The 18256-nt window shown below is 39.0% G+C and overlaps 1 protein-coding gene across 1 annotated transcript in view; it reads left to right on the top strand.

Moving 5' to 3' along the window:
* The first annotated feature begins 5008 nt into the window (after positions 1 to 5008).
* Positions 5009 to 18256, top strand: part of LOC103517039 (transport and Golgi organization protein 6 homolog) — a 50456-nt gene continuing 37208 nt past the window's right edge. The window contains exons 1-6 of the mRNA XM_026829116.1: positions 5009 to 5087; positions 5336 to 5468; positions 5721 to 5840; positions 5986 to 6235; positions 6726 to 6892; positions 7107 to 7251. Of these exons, the coding sequence (XP_026684917.1) occupies positions 5009 to 5087; positions 5336 to 5468; positions 5721 to 5840; positions 5986 to 6235; positions 6726 to 6892; positions 7107 to 7251 (894 nt within the window). The remainder of the gene's footprint in view (positions 5088 to 5335; positions 5469 to 5720; positions 5841 to 5985; positions 6236 to 6725; positions 6893 to 7106; positions 7252 to 18256) is intronic.

An 18256-nucleotide genomic window follows, 5' to 3' on the forward strand; every position in this document is an offset into this window, starting at 1 on the left:
CTGAAATTTCCCTTGCTGAAGAAATAGCAAAGGATGAGTACGAAAGGCATCCACTCTTGATCAAATATCGGCCCAAAAATTAGGGCTGATTGAGAGGCTGACGAAAAACGCCGACCCCGTCTGTACACGGGAAAAGGCGAAGAAAACCTTAGCTTGTTTGTCTCTCTGTTTATTCCACCAAAAGTCTAGAAGCGTTTGTTAGATTTAAAAATGACAATTACACAAAGATAAAGATTTGGTTCATTAGTCTCATCAAAGTTTGGGATTGCCAGCCTAGTTAGCTTAGTTGGTAGTGCGTCTGCCTTGTAAGCGCTAGGCTGCGGGTTCGATTCCCGCCCGGGGCGGATTTTATCCTGATGGGATAATGTTCGTTCTCGGAACGGCTGGCTTTCTCCTACCTGGCTTCCTTCTCTCTTCGATTTCGGGACGATAAGACCATAGCAGTTACAGTTCCCTCTGTCAAACCTCTTTAAAATGGTTCGATTCCCGCCCGGGGCGGATTTTATCCTGATGGGATAATGTTCGTTCTCGGAACGGCTGGCTTTCTCCTATCCCTCTCTTCCTTCTCTCTTCGATTTCGGGACGATAAGACCATAGCAGTTACAGTTCCCTCTGTTAAACCTCTTTAAAAAAATTCCTTCTCTCTTGATTTTGGGACGATAAGACCATAGCAGTTACAGTTCCCTCTGTCAAACCTCTTAACAAAAAAATACATGTGTTTTTTTTTTTTATCCTGATGGGATAATGTTCGTTCTCGGAACGGCTGGCTTTCTCCTATCCTGTCTTCCTTCTCTCTTCGATTTCTCTAGCAGTCACAGTTCCCTCTGTCAAACCTCTTTAAAAAAAAACTTGATATTTGCATTCGCTTAAAAAAGTACAGTTATAGTTCCCTCTGTCAAGTTTGGGATTGATCGGACCTCCGAAAGTCTTGTAGGGACCCTACTTAGTACTTACAAAATAATATATTTATTTTCTCTTCTTCTTCGTCATAATAACGCCTGAACAGTTTATCCAATTTTTCAGAAATTTGACAGACATATTTAACACTTATTAGATTTTAATCAATGGAACAGTTGCAAATGGGTAAAAAATATAAATAAATGGTCGATTCCTATATAAAAAGTTGGGAAAAATCCAAATCTCAGGTCAAAACTCCGAAAAAATAACTGCAAAAGGTCGAAAACTCAATTTTTATTTTCCGTTCTAATGAAAGAGTTCAAATATGTGTGACGTCAGACTTTACGCAGTTGTTTTTTTCGTCCGTTGGGTAGCGCCACTATGCAAGCGCGTTAGCAGAGGAGCAGAAAGAACTGCGCAGAAACGTATGCGCACAAACACATTAATGCGTAGCCTGCGAGGGAGCTTTGCTCGGGACATTTGATGTGACGTCATCGCCTACGAGAACGTATGCCGTGACGTCAAAGTTCACGATTTACCGGTATTTTTTAAATCGATTTATCTCGGGATCTAGAAGTCGTAGAAGAAAAAGCTGAGAATACAAGAAGAGAGGAACTTTGAAGCTATGTCCAAACCATAGATGTAGAAAGAATAGATGACGAGCTTCATATTGAGCCTTGAAAAAAAATGAAGCCGGTTCGCTCAATCTTGCCCTACAACAAACCGGCTTCATTTTTTTTTTTTTTTTTTTTCAAGGCTATTCTCTACATCTATGCTTGCACCCACAGATGTAGAAAGAATAGATGACGAACTTCATATTGAGCCTTGAAAAAAAATGAAGCCGGTTCGTTCAAGGTCCGCCATTTTGTTGTAGGGCAAGAGTGCATTTAGAGTGACTTCACTTCTGCGCATGAGATCGCTATCTATTCTTTCTACATCTATGTCCAAACATAGTGGACGTCGACTAAAACCATACACTGCCTGGACAACATAGATTCAACTCTTTTCCTCGTCGATCGACGGAGTCGACTATGTGTGGACACAGGTTATAAGGTCGAAAATTCAAATTTTCTTTGCCGTTCTAATGAAAAATTCCCAAGAGTTGTGATGTCAAGATATAGCGCTAACGCTACCTACCAGTCGCCTTTGACAGAGATAAACGGGAGGTACTTATGGAATATGAAGTCATCGCATACGGGAGCGCATGTAGTGACGTCAAAATACAAGATTTACCGGTAAATTTTTCAATTGATTTATCTCGGGATCTACAAATTGTAGAAGAAAGAGAAAATTCCCTATTATTTTTTTCTACTCTTTCACTTTAAAACCTCGTCTAAATAAGAGCATAAGGTCTATACTCACTCAGGGGATCGAGAGAAGTAAGATCAATATCTCCAGGATCCAGAATATCTTTCTTGTTACTTCCCCCGCCTCCTGTATTCAGAGGGCTAGGTACCAAGAGTTGTCATGTCAAGATATAACACAGAGGTAGCGCTAACGCTACCTAGCAGCCGCCTTTGACAGAGATAAACGGGAGGTACTTATGGAATATGAAGTCATCGCATACGGGAGCGCATGTAATGACGTCAAGATACAAGATTTACCGGTAATTTTTCAATTGATTTATCTCGGGATCTACAAATTGTAGAAGAAAGAGAAAATTCCCTAATTATTTTTTTCTACTCTTTCACTTTAAAACCTCGTCTAAATAAGAGCATAAGGTCTATACTCTATACTCACTCAAGGGATCGAGAGAAGTAAGATCAATATCTCCAGGATCCAGAATATCTTTCTTGTTACTTCCCCCGCCTCCTGTATTCAGAGGGCTAGGTGTTGTGGTAGTGGTGCAGGTCGATGGACATCCGCTCAATGCTTGCTCCGAAGTTGTACCTGGAATGAGAACAAGCGATTAGTAACTAGCCTTGATTTATTGGGATTCTTTAAGAGTCATCTTGGTCTGAGTATAACTTAGAAACTATTAATAAAGAGAACAAAAATCTTTACTCTTACAGTAGAACCTCGATTATTTCAACTAATTGGAACCGGGGGTAGTTGAAATGATCACTTTCTATGATCTTTTCCTCTGATAAGATAGGATATCTTTTGAAAGATAAAAAAAACCAATGGAAATAATGGAAGTTGAAATAATCGAGAATCTACTGTATTGTACATGAAAGGGAAATCCATTTACTCATTCATTCACAGATTGATCTCTTTATCTTCCCCAGAAGCCCAACTCCTAACAAGCTGAAATTTGGTAGGAATATTCTATGTTTTATATACCTATGTAGAATGTAGATGTAGATATGCACCAACTTCAATAAGAGAGGATTTCGCCAAAATCTAAACCGATCTCGAGTCATGATCAATGTCCCGTGGCGAAGCACGGGAACCTGCTAGTATTATTATTAAACCATTAGATCAAACTTTATTTACAAAATAAAAATATACCTACAAATGGTAACAAAATTTATAGGTACAAAATAAAGCTTGATCAAGGGTGTGGTTAATGCCTATGGCATTCTCTACCACCCCACCCTTGATGTACAGAATAGTGTTATCACGAATTTTAAATAATTTACAAACAAAATCAAAGGGTGGAGAAACCACCTAGTATTCTGTATTACCTGCTCCTGTAATGCCATTCACTTCCTCTTCGAGTTTACTATGATGGGAGCGTTGCACCACGATCTCTTGTTCTATTTCCGATATCTGGCGCTTCATCAGTAGAACCTGAAATCAAGAGAAAGTGTTGTGTTCACTACAAGATATCGTCCAGAAATTGAAACTTACTGGTAATTGGTATTGTCGTGCGCTCAGATGGCCAGCAGTACCGAATAGCAGGATGAATGTTCGTCCTGACAGTCGACTTCTACTTTTGAGTCGACCACTATCGACAAAATTTTGCGCTAATTTTTCGGTTGCGAATATTTCTGGTGGGATCAATATAAATTGAAGAAACCATTTACTGAAGTAACTTTCTGGTGTTCTTGTGTTGACAGAGTGTGCCTGAAGGCATGTGATACGTTCCAATCCACTCTTCGATTTCGGGATGAGAAGACCTCTTTTGTTACAGTTTATCCCTTTGTTCTGAATACTCGACCTGTACTGTTCTGTGTAAAGTGGGTCATATTCTGTACTATACTCACGGGTATTGGATGAGTAGAAGAGTTTTCAGTTTCTTCTTGAACTTGAGCAACACTTCATGAGAGGGAACGCGCTGAGTGGCACTCACATTAGATGACGTGAAAGGCCACTTGATGGAACGTATGCTGTCTTCAAACCCAGGAGAATATTTATCTTTGAGAAGGCCAAACCAAAACTGGCACGTCTAAGAAAACAATGGAAAAAAAATATTCAAATCATTAATTAATTTCACCTTTTGGGGGGGGGGGGGGGGGGGAAATCCGCGAACAAAATCGCCAAATCCGCGAACATAATCGCGAAATCCGCGAACATAATCGCGAAATCCGCACAGGATAGGAGAAAGCCACCCGTTCCGAGAACAAACCTTATCTGTTTAGGATAAAATCCGCCTCGGGCGGGAATCGAACCCGCGGCCCAGTGCTTACAAGGTAGACATGCTTTCCAAACTAACTTGGCTGACTATGCCTTATGAATCTTATGATTGAAGATAATCACCTGGCTCGCCAGCCCATCTTAGATTTTCTTAGTTATGTGTCCAAATTTGTAGACCGTCGAAAGCAAGTGGACGTAGTATACTTTGATGTGGCGAAAGCGTTTCCCAAATCCGCGAACATAATCGCCAAATCCGCGAACATAATCGCGAAATCCGCGAACATAATCGCGAAATCCGCGAACACAAGGTTCAAGTTGGCAGGCAAAAAAAAATAATGATTAATGAAATTTTAAAAATTGCCGCCTTTATCTTCTCACTTCAAAGAGGTGGAAAAGAGTAGACATTTGGGAAAATGTGAAAAAAGTGAAGCCTTTCCATTTTGTAAACATAAACAAAATCATAGCGCCAAAGTTTGAAATCGGGATTGAGAAAAATTCATTTTTGGTTGTGCAGTGGGTTTGGTTTTGGTATTTTCGTTTAAATTTTGTTCTTTTTGTTTGGCTCTGATCTAATCACTTATCTTTCTCTATCATGGATGAGCAAACTCCTAGCTCCATAATTTCAAGGATTAAAAACCTGTTGGATGGTGTTGAATTAAAGCCATCGCCTGGTAAGCAAACAATTCATTGCCCCGTAAAGGTGCCTACACTCAAGTAGCTCAAATGGGTTGAAGCCAATCCAAAACTCATTATGTGTAGCAAAATCTGTAGTGTCTATTCTATACCTACTTATTACTTTGTTGTCCCCGTAAAGGTGCCTACACTCAATAGCTCAAATGGGTTGAAGCCAATCCAAAACTCATTATGTGTAGCAAAATCTGTAGTGTCTATTCTATACCTACTTATTACTTTGTTGCAGGAAAAACGGATTTTGAGAGCTGTCTAGAGAACTGTGTTGTTCAAATCTATGAGCAAGAAAAGGTGACCAATGTCCTGATAGAAAAATATTTTGCTGATAAATCTATCAACATTAGTATTCCAAGCAATGCAAGGTAAGCTGGCTCTTAAAAAAAAAAAAAAAATCTCAGCAAGCTCTTTGCTGAACCCACTTTTCTAAGTTTTCTCTCCGTACCTTGTTCAAAATTAAAATGACCCTTTTAGGAAAGAAAAAGCTGAAGTGTACCTAAGTGTTACCTTTCTGCTTTCATTTTCATTTATGGCTGTTAATTTTATCATATCAAGCTATTCTTTAAATCCTTTTTATTTCTTGAAATCTTCACACTCCTCTCATGTACTTTTTTCAGATGGAAGTTCATTATCATTGGAAGTTATTTGTTGTTACAATTGAAAGATAAACTTGAGTCACTTGAACTTCAAGATGTCAAAGAAACACTACTCAGTGTAAATGAAGAGCAAGAACTGAAGCGTTGTGTAGAAATATGCATTTCTCTTGGACTAATAGGATCTTTGTTACCAGGCATTGGAATCCCAGTAGAAAAAAGAAGTAAACATTTTGGGCTTCTGAAATCTGATGAACCAGTGGATATCATAGAGGTTAGATTTTTTCAGATGGAAGTTCATTATCATTGGAAGTTATTTGTTGTTACAATTGAAAGATAAACTTGAGTCACTTGGACTTCAAGATGTCAAAGAAACACTACTCAGTGTAAATGAAGAGCAAGAAGTGAAGCGTTGTGTAGAGATATGTATTTCTCTTGGACTAATAGGATCTTTGCTACCAGGCATTGGAATCCCAGTAGAAAAAAGAAGTAAACATTTTGGGCTTCTGAAATCTGATGAACCAGTGGATATCATAGAGGTTAGTAGTTAGTAGTAGTCCATCACCTTAGTGATTTATTCATTTAGACAGTAAAATTAGAAATTAATAAAGGATGAAAATAACATAGTTTTACAATGGCATACTTATATCTCCCAACAATGGGAAGGTTCCAGGGAATTGGGAGCTCTAAAGGGAATTTTTTTGGCCCTACATGTAATAGGTAATATGCCTAAATATGTGTCCATAAATCACATAATAGGAAAAAATCTCTGCCAATAATTCAATGTTAAGTCTATTACTGTACTCCAAATGTTCAATGGAAATGGGAAGGTTCCAGGGAATTGGGAGCTCTAAAGGGAATTTTTTTGGCCCTACATGTAATAGGTAATATGCCTGAATATGTGTCCATAAATCACATAATAGGAAAAAATCTCTGCCAATAATTCAATGTTAAGTCTATTACTGTACTCCAAATGTTCAATGGTTTACATTTTCACCCTAACAAATCTTCATTTTCATTGTTTTTCAGAACTATGATCGTCTGTCATTCATCACCAAAGTCCTATCCCAACTGTTCAATTCAAGCACCACACTCAAGTCCATAGTACTTGTCCAACATTTGGGAGACTATCTGAGTGCTTTGTTTCAACTCTCCTACACCCCATTGCTGAAGCCTGGGGCTAGTAACAAACAGAAGTCATTCACTAACACCCTAACAAATCTTCATTTTCATTGTTTTTCAGAACTATGATCATCTGTCATTCATCACCAAAGTCCTATCCCAACTGTTCAATTCAAGCACCACACTCAAGTCCATAGTACTTGTCCAACACTTGGGAGACTATCTGAGTGCTTTGTTTCAACTCTCCTACACCCCATTGCTGAAGCCTGGGGCTAGTAACAAACAGAAGTCATTCACTATGAGTGAGGAGTTCTATACTAGACTTGTACATGAGAGACACCAGTTCAAAACCATGCTGAGTCAATTGTTGAGCAGTGTGAATCAGACTGATCTTCTGAAACAGATTATGCTTCTCTTTGGTTATTGTATACAGGTAAATACCTTACCCCAGAAACCTATAATACAGGCAACTGATTTGATTTGGTGGTTTGGTTTGAGAATGTTTTGGGTACTTTCTGTTCCTTTTAGATAGGTTCATTCTCATCTAAAATCAAGAAATCCTTAAGTTTTCAAATCACATTTAAAAAAAAAAATAATAATAATAATAATAAAAACTACCATGTTTCAAACTTTGGCTAACCTGAAATCGCATAACAAGAAGTTAAAAATGTTTTGACAGCTGCTTTTATACTTTTCAGACTGGAGCCAAGAAACATGTTTGGTTTATGAACGCTTGTACCAATGTTCTGAATGAAACCTTGAACAAATCCAACGGGATCGAAATCTTACTGAAAGCAATGTGCGATGAAGATTACACTTCCCCTCTCGTGTGGAGAAAGCTCGACATCATCGCCAAAATCATTGCTACAATGAAAAGCTCCTACCATGTGACGTGCCCTCAGGTTAGTGCTTGTATAGTTAAAAGAACAACGTCTTCACTTAACTAGTAACTTTGGAAACTGTAAGTAATTTTTATTCCACGCATGCGCAATGTTCTTCTAACCTCCTTTTTTCAAATTTGTTTTTCTTTTCTTCAGTCGCCTTCGCCTTGAAAATGTCATCAGGAGATGACGAAACATGTCGGCTCCTGTAGGTTTTTTAATTTTATGATTGTTTATCTCTTGTAAAATAAAAATTGCCTACAGTTTCCAAAGTTACTAGTCAAGTGAAGACGTTGAGGGGTGTCCGGAGATGTTGTTGGCGAGGTCTCTTGCAGTGGAGTCTGGGGCTGGATACCGTCTGATGTTGGAACTCCGGGATGTTGGTGTGACAAAGGTCAGAGGTGAGTAGAGGGCGGGGGGGGATTGAAAGTAACTTGTTTACATACTGATTAGAGAAATAGAGAGAAAATGATGACAATTTATTAATATTTTCCGAAAAATCTACCTTCCGTACCTATACCCAAACACCCGGTACAGATCAGTGTACAGCAAATTCTCCAAACACCCGGTACAGATCAGTGTACAGCAAATTCTCCAAACACCATGTAGTTCTGCAAAACGCTCTATTTATTGGAATACCATCGTCTACACTCAACATTATATTCTTTGTCACGTTTCAGAATCATGCATCAAATTGTCGTACAATATGTTGGATTTTCCCACGGGTCGCATTCAAGTATCCCCCTCTGGGGATCTCTCATATGTAAACTCCCCTGAGTCTGCTGATGGTCCTATAGATGACAACTACGAGAAGTATGGGGCGTGTGTATTGACCTTGCTGAAAAAGCACAAGGATCAGACTGCCAGCTACAATCTGTTCATTTGTCTCCTTCACAATTATACAAGGGAAATTTTCAAGGTAAGACAACCTCCGTGGCCGAGTGGGTATCACACCACGCCGGAAGTCCCGGGTTCGTTTTCCAGAGGGGTCGAATTTTTTTCTGTTCTTTGCTTAAATTTCGAGGTGCACTCAGTCTCGTGAGGGCAATTGAGTAGCTACTTTAATCGAGCAGCGACCAGTTCGGAAAAGGAAAAAAATAAATTGGCCCTCTTCGGGCAGGATTCGAACATAGAATTTTTTTCCAGTTTAAAAGATGAGTGTTTCACCGCCCTTTTCATTTCGTAGCAATGAAACAACTGCTAAGTATATTCGACTCGTGTGGTATGTGTCGTAGCATGCCCATCCCGTAGTATGCCTCTCATCAGATGGGCGAGATGAGACACAATACTTCCCATTTAGGGGACAACAACAGTGTATAGGTGCTAGAGTTTCAAGTGACGAAGGTTTCACTTTCCATTGGGATTTCATTTTCGTCCATTCTTCATTTCTTCGTCTTCTAAAACCAGGGGTGGATTATCTCTTACCTTGAAGAACAGGGGATGATTGCTGGAAAAGTGGAACGGGTAGTGGTGCAGGGGCGGACTAGGGGAGCTGCCCCCACTAGACAGGGGCCCCCCGCTCCTATGTCGGGAGGGTCTCCGACCCCATTCATCCCCTCCAATGTCGTCAAACACTACACAGCCTTCATCCGCGCCTGGAAACAAATATGAGACACAAATCAGCAAACAGGGAGATACAAATGAAAAATATGAGTGCTAAATCACATAATATTGATCACAGATCAAAAAAAAAAAAAAAAAAAAAAAAAAAAAGGTGTTTATTCCTTCATGTTTCATTTCTTTCGTCTACCTACTTGTAAGTATTAAGTTGTTGTCAGACAACAGCCATCAGCCGTAGACAACCTTTCCGAAACACCCCGCGGCCTAGCGCTTACAAGGCAGACGCACTACCAACTAAGCTAACTAGGCTGGAAACAGGTGTTTATTCCTTTATGTTTCATTTCTTTCGTCTACCTACTTGTAAGTATTAAGTTGTTGTCAGACAACAGCCATCAGCCGTAGACAACCTTTCCGAAACACAACCAGAACATAAAAATAAGATAGTGGTTGTGTGGAAAAGTTTCTTCAGGAGAACTATGCCGCTTGAAAGCCATAAGTGTCATAAAAAAAATAATAATATTGTCCGATACAGAGCTTTAATTTTTTTTTAAATGCTCCATGGATAAAGAGTAAGCCATAACATGTATTATATTTAATGATGTTGAATTGTACTGTGTATTTGTTAATACATAAAAAAATAATAATATTGTCCGATACAGAGCTTTAATTTTCTTTAAATGCTCCATGGATAAAGAGTAAGCCATAACATGTATTATATTTAATGATGTTGAATTGTAGGTAATGGAAAAATTGTTGTTTAAAAATGCCGACCCCAACTGAGTGGGAAAAGATAATATTAGGAAAAAACTCTTGCCTGAGGAAAGCCAGGTTTCGGTAAATACACGGAGGGCGACGACAACAGGGAAGGCAATACCGGGGGTTCCGTCAACTTATTCGCATTGCCATAGCGTCGGGGACTACCCTCGTACTGAGCGATAGGGAGAGGCGAACCCAGGACCTTCTGATTGGCAGACCCGGCCGTGCTGTGCTTGCTATCGGAGGAGAGGGAGGCTTCTGAACCACCGCCACCTCCCCTACTTTCACCTCCGGAATGTTTGGGAACTTGCGAGTCTTGCTGTTGCTGTGGAGGAGCGAAGGAAATCTAATTAATCATAAATATTCGGAAAAGGTGAGTGGCGTGTATAAGGTGTAATCACACGACGCTATGATACGGGAAAAATGAGTATAACTGAAGAGTCCGTGGTTCTGTGCGTGTGCGTGTTTCTGAAAACTCACTGAGCGTGTATACTTACTGTAGACCAACCTCAGTGGTGTACGTTAGCACGGTGGACTCTGGATCTGGAGGTTGGTGGTTCGAGTCCAAGTCAAGTCATTAAATTTAGCGTAGTTTATCAGGCGAGGAAGGACATTTGTGACAAGCATTTAATGCTCAACACAATTAAAATTCCTTTTTTTTTACTTACTGTGCGTGTAGTTTGGATCGCAGCTCCCAGATGTCGCCCGGGCCGCGTGTTTTGTTTCGGCTCGCCATGTTGCTTTTTTACTTACTGTGCGTGTAGTTTGGATCGCAGCTCCCAGATGTCGCCCGGGCCGCGTGTTTTGTTTCGGCTCGCCATGTTGCCAGATTTACCGCCTCCATGGTTGCCAGACTTGCTGCGCGAGGACTTGCTCCGACTTTGACAGTACACCTCGCGACCTCCGGCGATTTCGATGATTCTGTTGGCAACAATGTAGGAGAAGTTATTGACAACAATGTAGGAGAAGTTATTGACAACAATGTAGGAGAAGTTATTGACAACAATGTAGGAGAAGTTATTGGCAACAATGTAGGAGAAGTTATTGACAACAATGTAGGAGAAGTTATTGACAACAATGTAGGAGAAGTTATTGACAACAATGTAGGAGAAGTTATTGACAACAATGTAGGAGAAGTTATTGACAACAATGTAGGAGAAGTTATTGACAACAATGTAGGAGAAGTTATTGACAACAATGTAGGAGAAGTTATTGACAACAATGTAGGAGAAGTTATTGACAACAATGTAGGAGAAGTTATTGACAACAATGTAGGAGAAGTTATTGACAACAATGTAGGAGAAGTTATTGACAACAATGTAGGAGAAGTTATTGACAACAATGTAGGAGAAGTTATTGACAACAATGTAGGAGAAGTTATTGACAACAATGTAGGAGAAGTTATTGACAACAATGTAGGAGAAGTTATTGACAACAATGTAGGAGAAGTTATTGACAACAATGTAGGAGAAGTTATTGACAACAATGTAGGAGAAGTTATTGACAACAATGTAGGAGAAGTTATTGACAACAATGTAGGAGAAGTTATTGACAACAATGTAGGAGAAGTTATTGACAACAATGTAGGAGAAGTTATTGACAACAATGTAGGAGAAGTTATTGACAACAATGTAGGAGAAGTTATTGACAACAATGTAGGAGAAGTTATTGACAACAATGTAGGAGAAGTTATTGACAACAATGTAGGAGAAGTTATTGACAACAATGTAGGAGAAGTTATTGACAACAATGTAGGAGAAGTTATTGACAACAATGTAGGAGAAGTTATTGACAACAATGTAGGAGAAGTTATTGACAACAATGTAGGAGAAGTTATTGACAACAATGTAGGAGAAGTTATTGACAACAATGTAGGAGAAGTTATTGACAACAATGTAGGAGAAGTTATTGACAACAATGTAGGAGAAGTTATTGACAACAATGTAGGAGAAGTTATTGACAACAATGTAGGAGAAGTTATTGACAACAATGTAGGAGAAGTTATTGACAACAATGTAGGAGAAGTTATTGACAACAATGTAGGAGAAGTTATTGACAACAATGTAGGAGAAGTTATTGACAACAATGTAGGAGAAGTTATTGACAACAATGTAGGAGAAAGGTGTCTATCTATACTTGAACACTTGAGGTGGCTAGGTTAGCTATATAGGTAGTTCAAGTTGGTCTGTACTAGATAGGGTAGGGTAGACTTGAGGGTTGGGGTTGTGGTTGTGGTTATTACTTGAGAAGGTAGGGTAATTTTTATCGTCGAAGGACAGGCCAGGAATTATGCTAACTGAATGGTTTCCATTGTTGGCTATTCTGAAGGAATTAGGCTAGGTCAAGTGGAAACAAAGAGATTTTACATTTTACTGTGAAATTGAAACAAAAATAAAGAAAATAGTGCGAATTGTACACTAGAGATGGAAAGAATCAAGACAAAGTCAGCAGATGTCTTCTATCCTCTTTCAATTAACTACCAACGACGACGGTAGATGAAAAAATCTGGTATGAACATCACACGACTTTCCTTATCCTATTAAATCGTGCTTATTTGGGTGTTCTGTTGTAACATTTACAATATCTCTAACCGTTTAGTCAGTATAGCTGAAAACCGCCGAAAAGCGGTCAAAATACCGCCAACCGCAGCACCTATTTTTTTGTGTTGCATCCTTGTCACATTTGTGAACTACATACCAAATTTCAAGTCTTTAGCTTATACCATTCTCGAGATATTGTTAAATTACACCGAAAACCGCCAAAAAGCGGTAAAATGCCGCCAAGCGTTGCACCGGTCTTAACCAAAAGTTTCGTGTCGCATCCTTGTCACATTTGAAAGATACATACCAAATTTCAAGTCTCTAGCTCTTACCGTTCTCGAGATATTTTGTTTACAGACAGACAGACACACACACGGACCAATGGCTGAAACTTTGGATTTAGGCTCTAGGGACCTCAAAACGTGTTTTGGATATTTTTTATGTAGAACTAAAGTTCAAATTTTCAAATTCCAACAGCAACACAAAACCACGGAAGGTTTAGTAGTAGTACCTAAGCAATCTCAACACTCAACTCTTATTGGCCGGAGTTCCGGACTCTGCCCGTGACCTATGCTCAGGGGAGCATGCTGAACAGCAATATGTAACTAGCATGTTAATTAGCATTCATCTCTCGTAACATATAAAGTACAATGTGACCCCTTTAGAGGGAAAAATATGACCTCTTTAGGGGAATATTTCCCCCATTTCCCACTCACTTTCTTGCCCTCAATACTCTTTCCCTCACTATTTCCCTCGAAACTTTAACACAAAATAAAGTACGATATAACCATCAAGGTAAAAAATAACCTCTTAGGAGGGAAAAATCTTCATTTCCCACTCTTTTACCCTCAATACTCTTTCTGTCCCCTTTTCTCAGATTTATTCCCTCCTTATTCTTCAGTTTGCTCTTCCTTTCCTCTTGCTCATATTAGTCACTATTCTCGCCTTCTTGTTCTCTTTCTTAGTCTCATCATAGTTCTTTTTCTCCTCCTTCTTCCTCTTCCCTTTTTTCTTCTTCTTTCTTAATTCTTCTCTTCGTCCTGCCCTTCGTTCTTCCTCTCCTCTGGGGAGCAAAGTTCATGTGAACTGAGTTCATATTTATGATGTGGGTTTAAAGGTTAGAAAAGAGAGCCCCTCTCCCTCCTACCAGTAGGTGAAAAGTCGGGAGGAAACCAATTCGGTCCCAAAACTTGTTTTCTATTACCAATTATTTCTGTTCAACCTGTTTTCTGGTCCCGGGATGAGAGGGTCTAAGTACCAATTGGGTCCCACACTTAAATTGATAGGTACCTGATTTTTTTTTTTTCTTCTTTCTATCAACACATCACAAAAGTTTAACTTGAATGGAGTGTAAACTCACTTTGTGGAGCCAGCCATTGATATACATACGTACTGTGTTGTGTGTTCCAATCGACTCGAACCCCTCTAAACTATCTGTTTCTGATATGATGTAAGTCCTGAATTCTAACCCAGAAGAATGAAGATTAAATTAATTTTTCCTAACTTTATACCCCATTCGGAAAGTATTTTACTCGCTAAAAGTTCTTCAGTATTTTCTCGACCTCTTTTCTCTCCTCCACTCTCTTTCCTATCCAATTCGAAGAGTAAATTTACTTAATCTTTTGAAGATGAATCTTCACAAAGTCTTACCTAAACTATTCTGTTGTCTTTGGTGTTTCACGGAGCTGACCTCGTTGGAGAAAACAGTCTCTGTTACTTCCGAGCTCGTACCGTCCTGTTGCAACGGCTGCTGTTTCTTTGGTTCTACCACACATCTGAAACACATAGAGATTTGCCTTTTTTTAGGAACTTTAATTATGTTAATTCGTATGATGGCTTGTTGGATTGTCATTGTGACAAAGGTCGTTCCAAAATTAATTCACACGAGAGAGAGAGAGAGCGAGAGCGAGAGGGAAAGAGAGAGAAGGTGTCTATCTATACTTGAACACTTGAGGTGGTTAGGTTAGCTAGGTAGTTCAAGTTGGTCGGTACTAGATAGGGTAGGGTAGACTGGAGGGTTGGGGTTGTGGTTGTGGTTATTACTTGAGAAGGTAGGGTATTTTTTTTTTTATCATCGAAGGACAGGCCAGGAATTATGCTAACTGAATGGTTTTCATTGTTTGCTATTCAGAAGGAATTAGGCTAGGTCAAGTGAAAACAAAGAGATTTTACAGTGTGAAATTGAAACAAAAATAAAGAAAATAGTGCGAATTGTACACTAGAGATGGAAAGAATCAAGACAAAGTCAGCAGATGTCTTCTATCCTCTTTCAATGGAGCAGTTGCAAATGGGTAAAAATTATAAATAAATGGTCGATTCCTATGTAAAAAGTTGTGAAAAATCCAAATCTGAGGTCAAAACTCAGAAAAGTAACTTTAAAAGGTCGAATATTCAATTTTCATTTTCCGTTCTAATGAAAGAGTTCAAAAATGTGTGACGTCAGACTTTACGCAGTTGTTTTTTTCGTCCGCTGGGTAGCGCAGAAAGAAATGCGCAGAAACGTATGCGCACAAACACATTAATGTGTTGCCTGCGAAGGAGCTTTGCTCGGGACATTTGATGTGACGCTGCCCGTGACATATGCTCAGGGGAGCATGCTGAACAGCAATATGTAACTAGCATGTTAATCAGCATTCATCTCTCGTAACATATAAAGTACAATATGACCCCTTTAGAGGGAAAAATATGACCTCTTTAGGGGAATATTTCCCCCCATTTCCCACTCACTTTCTTGCCCTCAATACTCTTTCCCTCACTATTTCCCTCGAAACTTTAACACAAAATAAAGTACGATATAACCATCAAGGTAAAAAATAACCTCTTAGGAGGGAAAAATCTTCATTTCCCACTCTTTTACCCTCAATACTCTTTCTGTCCCCTTTTCTCAGATTTATTCCCTCCTTATTCTTCAGTTTGCTCTTCCTTTCCTCTTGCTCATATTAGTCACTATTCTCGCCTTCTTGTTCTCTTTCTTAGTCTCATCATAGTTCTTTTTCTCCTCCTTCTTCCTCTTCCCTTTTTTCTTCTTCTTTCTTAATTCTTCTCTTCGTCCTGCCCTTCGTTCTTCCTCTCCTCTTCCTCCTTTTTCTTCGTCTTATTCCCTTCTTTCTACATCCAGGGTGTCTACCAAAATGGAAAAATAAAATTCCCTGACTTTTCCCGGTTTTCCAGTCCAATTTTTCAAAATTTCCAGTCTACTTTTCCAAGATTTTCCACCCTATTCCCACTGCGCCGCAGCCGATTTTTTTGATTAAGGTTTCTTTTTATGGCCTTCCTTTGTTCAAGACCTTTCAGTAAGAATTCTGCTATTCTGGAAAATCTTTTAAAGTAGGTACATGATAATGCCATGAGTTTACTTTATACCTACCTACTTTATGTGTGTAAAATAGTGGACCAACATCCTGAACCCTGAATACCTCTCCTATCATAGGGCACTCCCTAATCTACACCGTGCATACCTATGATAATACTACTCAGTGAATCTCTTATTATAATTTCAGTGTCTATTATCATACAAATATGTTCAGTATGTTCACACCTAGACAATTTGGATACGTTTAACATTGTATACCTGGCCTTATCCTGTTCAGAACCAAGCTTTATTTATCCTGTTGAAATGCACACTTTATTTGGATATACTTTGCCTGTCCAGCTTTAATTTAAGCAAAGCCGGTATGTGCATTGGTGGCGTAATGGTCGAGATGCTCGCGTGGTAACCCGAAGGGCGCTGGTTCGATGACAGTCGAGGCCTGGACTCGCTCAGAATACAGCCCCGATTAAATTAATAAAATGCAATTAACAAAATTAATTTGTCTTTAGACTTTAGAAAGTGACTTTTAAACATGTGTGCAAATAATAATTAAAAAAAAAAAAAAAATAAGGCCCTCGAGTACTAAGATATCCAGTCCTCCTTCTCTCCGCTTTCGGGATGATATGATCTCCTTCGTTACAGGTCCCTCTATCAAACCTCTTCACTTTTAGTCTAAACTTTCTAAAGGAAAAATCGACAAGTTAGGCATATTATAATTGATAATTATCATCCAACACAGGCTCTATTTTACTAGCATTTAGGTACGGGGTCGAGCGGATTTCGAACACAATCAAATGTCTTCTGACAGTTTGTCTCATTTGTCCATACACGGTGGGTTTTGAGTCAGCTATGTGTGATACATTCCTAGGGTGTATCATCGAATGGCGATGTCCTCAAAAAGGTTGGAAACCATTGGGACTAGTGTACGTCTATCTGTATTTTCACTTTAAACTCCCTCGTGTACTCCAGAGACTGTGCAATCTCAACACAAAGAGACTGCGGTACAAAAATGTAAATTATAGTCTCTTTTTTTGCCAGTGAGAATAAGTTGTAGTAAGAGAGAGACATTGGTTTGGTTTCTTTCTCTTTCTCTTTATCTCTCTCTCCCCTTTTGCTTTCTCTATCCTCTCGCTCTCTCTCCATTGATCCCTAATTTGCTTAAAATTCCTTACGTTTGCAATTTGTTCTCTATCTCTACCCTAATAAAGTGTATTTTCCTAGTTTCTTCTCCCACTTCTTGCACTCTTTTTTTGCTTAGTTTCATTTAGCTTTCCCCTCAACAAAGTGCACTAGTTAGATAGGAGAAAAGTTGTATTATCATTTCTGAATTTCCCCTCTTCTGAAGCATTTGTTGACATGATTAAAAAGCATTTGTTAACCGAAAGAAAAAAAGAACACTCATGTAGCCATCTCCAATAAGTTATATTTAAAAATAACAAAGATAATATCATCACTCATCATATTCAAATTGTTTTTTTTTTTTTTTTTTTTTTTAAAAAGCATGAACCTGAAGTTTGTCATTATACAGTCTACACATTTACATATCCTGGGGGGATGAAGGTTAACACAAAAAAGGGGGAAATGAGCAGCGCCGCAGGCGAAATTTTTGATAAGAGCCAAAAGTTCCAATATTTACAGTACAAGAAAAGCTTGTAAGCATATTCTAGATTGCCTTGAACTTATAGTGCATACTTTACTGCAATACTTGAATACTCTCAGATACTTATTGAATAGATTAGATGCTTTCGATGCTCTTAGATAAGATACACACTTAGCCACGTGGGTTCGAAAGCTCTTAAACCTTCGTCCCTTTTTAGTCCGTCCTTCCTTGCGAGAAAGTTTTAGATAACAGTTCACTCGATAATTTAAGGCCAATAAATTGTTGGGTGACTTGAACATTATATTGGGAATAAAGGGAGAACGGGCTCTAGTCTTGATTTTAAATCATTACATGAAAGTAAAATCAAATCAAGAATAATAATAAACTGAATATTAAACAAATTAGGTAGGTAAATAGGTACTGATTTTCTCTAATCACTACGGGCTAAAAAATTCCCGGAGGGACGGACCCTGCTTGTTCAGGTATACTCTCGACCCCCCCCTTGTTCCCTTTATCACCACCCCTGGTTTAATCACAAAGGCACGCGATCCCCGATCATCTCTGGAGAGCTGATTATATTTTCTTTATTCCCGGTAAACACACATCTGACAGGAGTTATGAGGAGCAAGGAGTGTGTCCCTTCACCACAGCCCTTTACCCTCGGGTATCTCAGTGCCGGAGAGAAAGTGGACCAACCCTAATATGTAGGTATATGGTATATCTGGTATATAGGTATTGTAAGTTGTAAGTATCCATTCCCGATGCTTCATAAAGCTGTGTCCGCGCCGCGT

This window comes from Diaphorina citri, unplaced genomic scaffold (genome assembly GCF_000475195.1).
Source record: "Diaphorina citri unplaced genomic scaffold, Diaci psyllid genome assembly version 1.1 scaffold54, whole genome shotgun sequence".
Lineage (NCBI taxonomy): Eukaryota > Metazoa > Arthropoda > Insecta > Hemiptera > Psyllidae > Diaphorina > Diaphorina citri.